This window comes from Fukomys damarensis, unplaced genomic scaffold (assembly GCF_012274545.1).
Source record: "Fukomys damarensis isolate Sample0158 unplaced genomic scaffold, DMR_v1.0_HiC HiC_scaffold_2, whole genome shotgun sequence".
Lineage (NCBI taxonomy): Eukaryota > Metazoa > Chordata > Mammalia > Rodentia > Bathyergidae > Fukomys > Fukomys damarensis.
The window spans coordinates 5,897,891-5,904,861 of NW_022900914.1; the positions used below are offsets into that span (position 1 = coordinate 5,897,891).

The following is a 6,971-nucleotide window of genomic DNA, read 5'->3' on the forward strand; positions in this document are numbered from 1 at the left end:
TTTTTTTTTTTTTTTTGGTGCCTGGGATCAAACTTGGGAACTTGCACTTGTGAGGCAGGTGATGGAACCACTGAGCTAAATCCCCAGCCCTGAGACATAACTTTTTAAAAAACCAAACTCTTGGCTGTATAATAAAAGATTTATCCAAATATTTAGCCTGTATTTGTCTTTATCCTGTATGTGTACAGGTCTGGCTTTTGCACTTGGCTATGGGGAAGTAATCTCTGACTGAGAGGTATCTTAGTCTATCTGGGGCCTGGCTCAACGTTAAACTGGAAGGCTCACTAGAATTGTGTCTCTAAAAAGTGCTACCTACAGAAGTCTACTTGGAGGTTGTTCAGCCTCAGAGCGCTCTGAATATTTATTTATAATCTAATATTTTTCTAGAGTTTTTAAAGTTCAAGTCAACACCTAAAACAGTGCAGCTCACTGCAAATGTCCTATGAAACTTTGTTAATAATTGAGAAAACAAAATTTATGAAGAGCGATGTTTTCCACTTAGGTCCATCTTCAGAGGAAACAAGGAGCTGGAAATCCAGGGGGTTATTCAAGGAGATACTGAGTTTTAATCCTTTCCCCTTTCTGGGAATCCTAAGCGACTCCTAAGCTTCAAGAATGAAGCTATGTTTATCTTTGGTATTATAATGATTATTAATTTTATATAAAATACGGCTATACTTATCATCTTTTGGGGCTGAGGATTTAGCTCAGTGGTGCCATGCCTGCCTTGCAAATGCAAGGTCCTGAGTTTAATCCCACAGCAAAAAAACAAAAAAACTTATCTTTCAACCCTAAAATGCTAAATTGTAACACTAAGAAAATTTTAGAAGTGAGAAAAGAATGCTCTTCCTTTATCAAACCATACATAATAGCCATTTGTCTGCATTTTAGGAAAAAAGACTCTTCCACTATGTTTCTTTGGGGAAAAGTTTAATGGGTGCTACAGTAGGACGCTGATTCACAAATGCTTATTTGCACAGTTTAGTCTGCAAACAGAAGTGTTTGGCAAAACTTTGTTTTTTGTTTGCAAACTTCATCGGGTGACAAATGTGAACATGGCCATCCTTCCCGCACAAACACAAACGTGGTCATCTTTCCCAAATTTGTAGAACAAATTAAGTTTATGAACCGAGACTCCACTGTATTTTCTCAACACACAGATCAGATCAGGTCTTTCTCCTAGAAGAATGCACCACACCCGTGGCCATCTCAGGCAGAGATAGCACTGTGCTTTCTTTAGGATGACCTGCAGTTCCATAAGGGATCTATTACGGGGAAACGATTATGTCTCCAAGGAGAATTATTCTCTAAAATGCTACTAATCAGCTAAATTGTGCTAAAAATAAATAAGCAATTGACTAGAAGGAAATCCAATACAATGAAATGTTACTACTGATTAACTGTAAGTGGTATAATTGCACATATGGATGACAGAAATTTTTAACTGATTTTCTTTTTCTCTTTCTTTTTTCTTTTTGGTACCGGGGATCGAACTCAGGAACTTGTACTTGCGAGGCAAAACCACTGAGCTAAATTCCTGGCCCTGATTTTATCTTTTTTTAGGAGCATACATTATTTTTATAATGAAATTGATTGATGTTAAAGAATATTACCTGTAATTCCCCTTGCCACCACCCACTTGCATTTTTCTTTAGAATTAATATTAACTGTCCCGGTGCAAGGCTAAGTTGTTCAGCACCAGAAGCAACATATGCTGAAGTTACTTGAGCAATTTCTGCAAAGAAAAACACAACTATGAATTCAAGACTATGACAGAGCAAACACTTGAACACTTTTTCAAACTCATTATTGTACATACCAGGTTTTTTATTTGATGTTCCGGATTTGCTAGCACTCCCCAAATTCTACAAGGAAAAGACATTATTTTTATCATTTCCAACAGTCCAAATGTAAAAGTATTGAGCTTACTATGAATGAAAGAATTCTAATCCCCAGAATTTCTTTAAATGAATATCAAAATGACAATGAATCTTACATTAACTAAGTGGAAAGCCCTCCACTTTCCAGGAAGTTTGGTCTGCTAATGAAACACTTCACATACAGGAGGCTGAGGCCGTCAGCCCTGACTCAACCGACAAGCTCACTTTCTGAGTCTCCTGAACGGTTCACCACGACCATCTAGGTCAGAGGCCCGGCTCTTAGCAGCGCGCCCAGCTTTGCCCACTCCCTCCCGTATGTTCCCGAACGTGTGAGGCCATGGGCAATGCTTTTATTCTTTACCATGCTACCCGGAAACTGACTAAGCCTGATTTAAGAACAAAAGTATTCACACCATGGGTAGCAACTGAAGTTTCTATGGTCTTTCAAACATAAAGGAGACCAATCATATTTCCTATCTTTAAGGCATTCACTCAAGGAAAGGGGTTAAAAAGGATTTTTTTCCTGTTAGTGTACACAGGCGCCCTGAAGTATTTAAGCAGAGATGCTGGGAGTCTCAAGTTAACACTTTTTGAATACTATGTATTCACTGGTCTAAGAGGTTACACATACTTACCTGTTTAGTTTCTACAATAACACTATTGAGTAATTATGATCACTCCTTTTTTACAGAAAACAGAGGTACAGGAAGGTGAAGTGACTTGTTCAAGTCTAGCCTCTCAGTGGTACAGCCTGGCGCCCACCAGGCTGCTTGATGCACTGAAGTAATGGATCTCAACATGCAGCTGATAACAACCCTGGTAGTAGGCCCCGGGCCCTTCCCAGTCTGTGGGATGAAAATAATTTTCATGCTAACACTAAGGAAGTGTTCACTTTCCACTGTGCTGACATTCACGACAGTAAGTAAAACTGCTAGAGCTGGGCTGAGTGGTGGTGCAGGCTGTAATCCCAGCACTCAGGAGGTAGGGGCATCACCGTGAAATGGAGGCCAGCCTAGGCCACAGAGTGAGTTCAAGGCCAACCTGGGTTACATACAGGACTCTGTCTCAAGCCCTGCTGGTATTTTAGCATGAATCAAGGCAGTGGCACCAAATTACACTACTAGTCATACTATTTTTCTGCACCACGTACTCACAGCAACAACAAAAAGCCAGTTTCATTTAAGAATGTCCTTGATAAGATACTGAAAATTTTATTAACTCTAATCCTTGAATACACATTTTGTGTGACAAAACAGAAGTGTGCCTAAAACATTTCTGCTGCAGCTGGGCACGCCTGTAGTCCCAGCACTTGGGAGGCTGAGAGGTAGGAAGATCTCCACAAATTCAAGGCCAAACTGGGTTACAAAGTGAGTTCAAGGTCAGCATGAATTATATAGTGAGGTTCTGTCTAAAACAAAAACAAACAAATATTTCTGCAGCATAGAAAGTACAATGACTGTCTCAAGAAAAGGACTGTGTGAACAAATTGTGAGCTAAGCTGTTTTCATGGAACAACATTTTTACTTCAAAGAACTGATATGTAATTATTTAGACTTGGGATTTAGCAATTATTTTCTAAAAAATGAATGAAGTAAATCCTTCACTGCAGGGAAAACAAATGGCAGGACTTACTGCCAATGATAAAATTCAAACATAAGAAAAGAAAACTCCTAGAAAACTTACATCTACCACTATGAATGTGACAGCTCCCTAGATTTTTCTGATGATTGGTGGTATTTATTAATCAATGAGATTTCTCAACATCGTTTAATGAAATGTCAATACAGGAAGCGTCTGCACAACTCAGCGATTCAACATTTTCCAAATGAACAGTGAATAATGTTACACTGCACAAGGGTAAAAAACTCATTCCATGTGCAAAAGAGACTCATGAATTTTAATGTAACAGCAAGAAATGTTCACGGATAAGGCTTCAGAGTCCATGCTGTAATGAGCCTAGAATAATTTAGGGTTTGTCAAATTTTGTTACAGCAGAATAAAGAATATCCACAGACATCTGGAGTTATTAAAATGTTTCTATTTCCTTTAATATCTGTATGAGGTAGAATTTTCATTACACGTTTTAACAAAAAGAATATATCATAACAGATTGAATATAGAAGTAGATTTGAGAATCTTGCTATTTTCAATTAAGCCAGATATTAAGAGATACAAGAAACACAAAATACCATGCTTCCTAATTTTTTCTTCAAAAATACAGTTGTTCTTCATAAAAGTTATTGATGTTACCATATAATGGATTTAGCTATTATATTTAAATTAATTAATATGTAAATAACTTATTGTTTTAATATGGTTATTCTAATTTTCTAATATGGTAAATATCATTAAATATAATCTATATCTAGATATATACTTTAAAAGACCCTTCTGGGGGGTCCTCAGTTCTTTTCAGGGTTTCACTATGCAGTGCAGGCTGGCGTTGAACTCAGTATACAATCTAGGTTGGCCTTGAACTCTTGGCAATCCTCCTGCTTCAGCCTCCTAGAGTGCTGGGACTATAGGCGCACACCCCCACGCCTGGCCCAGTGAATTTTACGAATCCATAAAGTCTAAGAATTGCTTTATATCATACAGGTGGCAGCATGCAAAGCAGTGGGAACCTCAGAGTACAGCATGAGTCACTCTTGCTCTGACAATGTCATAAATTCTCTTCCCCTCGTCTTCTACCTGGAGCCCTGTAATAAAATCTATGGCATCAGAGCTACCATGAGTGGCTTCCTTGTAACCAAAGTAGACTGACCAAAGCCATACGTGTAGTCTCTGCTTTAAGTATGAATCCTGAGCAGTAAGAACAGACTGAATGCTTTTAATACCAACGTAACTCTACCTCTTGATCTTTTGGTTTGACATAGTTTGATGGAAAAATTCCAGTTCTATCTCCAATGCTTCCTGTCCACCATTCTCCATCTTTCTGTGTCACCAGTATTTCTTCACCTTCGGTGAAAATCAAATCTCCTGGTTCTACACTTGAATATGGATAAAGTGCAATATATTCTGTAGGGAACAAAGCAAAAGAAGCAGATTTTTATTGGAAGATTACAGAAGTAAAACAGAAATTAGGTCAGTCTGTAAGATCTCATATATGTTTACTGTAAGGCACTTGTCCCTCCGATAGACGAAGATCTGAGCCAGGTGTGGGGCATGGGCCTGTGATTCCAGCTCTCCGGAAGCTGGAGGCACAAGGGTCGCAAACTCAAACCCAGCCCAGCAACTTAGTGAGCCGGTGAGGTCCTGTCTCAAAATATAAAAAAGTGAAACAAAAAAGGGCTGGGATGTAGCTCAGTCCCTAGTACCACTATTACCACCACCACCACCACCACCAAAAAAAAAAAAAAAAAGAAAAAGGCACTGAAAGGCCCAGCTTGGCGGTGCACACCTGTGACCCCAGGGTACTGGGGGACTGAGGTAGAAGCATCACCACTTCAAGGCCAGCCTACAATACATAGTGAGACACTGCCTCAAAAATAAAAAAAACCCAGAAAGATCTGAAGGTAGAAAAAGGAACAAAAGCATTTATTACTTAATAATTACTTAGAAAAAGGTTCATTTAACAAAAGCTTTAGCATGGGGTTTCTTTCCTCCTCTAGTTGCTTTGCTACCATCATTAGTTTTTTTGCCCCCTTTTGGTACCGGGCATTGAACTTAGGACCTTGCGTCAAAAGCTTTAGCATGGGGTTTCTTTCCTCCTCTAGTTGCTTTGCTACCATCATTAGTTTTTTTTTTCCCCCTTTTGGTACCGGGCATTGAACTTAGGACCTTGCACTTGTGAGGCAGGCACAGCGCCAGTGAGCTAAATTCCCCACCTGTTGCTAGTTTTTAATCACTGAGAATTATCTAAAACTACAAACCATTATTAGTAGGTTTACAGACCGTGACATCGAGGCTTAATGAGGTTAAGTCTCTCCAAAGATAACGGAGTCAAGATAAAATAATTTTAACCTTATACGAAATATATTTTAAGCTGCTAAATTCTTTGCTCTTTAATTCTTTTATCTACATAGTTATGAAAGGGTCGATATCTAGCACACAGCAGCACTCACTAGAAACCTATTTCCAGCACAATGTCCTAGACCCCAGCACAGTGTTTGGCTCTAAGTAGATGCTCAATAAATATCTGTCAAAGCATGGCCTAGAGGGAAGTGCATACGTTCCTATCTTGGCTTTGGTTTTTGTTCCTGTGATCATCACTACTTAGAAGAAACAGTTATTTCTGGGTTTCAGATGTCTTTTACTTTCTTTTCTAGTCTTATTTCTATTTGCCAATGTGTAAACGAGAGATGATCAGAAACAGCATCTATGGCCAATACCAGTAAGGTTTGCAGTGCTACTCAAGTTAGTCGATTTAACAAAACCAAGAGTAATCTCCAAGTCTATATAAACTGCAATAAAGTCCTTTCCAAAACGCTCCTCACTGCCTTCCCAGGTCCCACTCACAGCCCTGGTCCACAGAACACCGCGACTGCAGCACCGTGGGTGACCTCAGGTTCCCTGTGCCTCACAGCCGGCTCGGCCCAATTCCTAGGTCTCTGTGCAAGGCCTTACTCACTGCTGCAGAGGACACAACACTGCTACCTCTGGGGAGTCACAGCTCCACTGAAAACGACAGAAATTTATCACGACTGCAGGCCAGAGGTGGCCAACCTATCGCACACAAGCCGCAGCAGGAGGTGAGAGCCGAGAGCTCCGAAAGGTTCGCCATCTCCACCAAGGCTCCTCCTCTCCTACCGCAAGCGGCTCAGAGATCATGTCTTATTTATTCTTGTACCTTTTAGGCTCTAACTAGAATCTTGTAGATACTGAAATAAACTAATTTTCTTTTAAAAAAATTAACAAATTTTCACTTAACTGATTTTTTGTAGCAAAACATGGAATGATGGAATGCACTTCAACTATTCAACTTTATAATGAACATATACATTTCAGTTATAAATATGTAACTGAATCAAAGATTCAATAATTATAAAGCTATGCAACTATTAAATAGAAATATGGCTTGAGGGCCGGGGATTTGGCTCAGTGGTTCTGCTGCCTGCCTTCCAAGCACAAGGGCCCAAGTTCAATCCCTGG

General features: G+C 39.5%; 1 protein-coding gene across 1 annotated transcript in view; it reads right to left on the reverse strand.

Annotated features, from left to right (window-relative positions):
• Itsn2 (intersectin 2) overlaps positions 1-6,971 on the reverse strand; it is a 101,675-nt gene that overhangs the window by 38,304 nt on the left and 56,400 nt on the right. Inside the window, exons 24-27 of the mRNA XM_033762143.1 lie at positions 4,732-4,898; positions 1,820-1,865; positions 1,614-1,735; positions 1,199-1,265 (exon numbers count right to left, since the gene is read on the reverse strand). Of these exons, the coding sequence (XP_033618034.1) occupies positions 1,199-1,265; positions 1,614-1,735; positions 1,820-1,865; positions 4,732-4,898 (402 nt within the window). The remainder of the gene's footprint in view (positions 1-1,198; positions 1,266-1,613; positions 1,736-1,819; positions 1,866-4,731; positions 4,899-6,971) is intronic.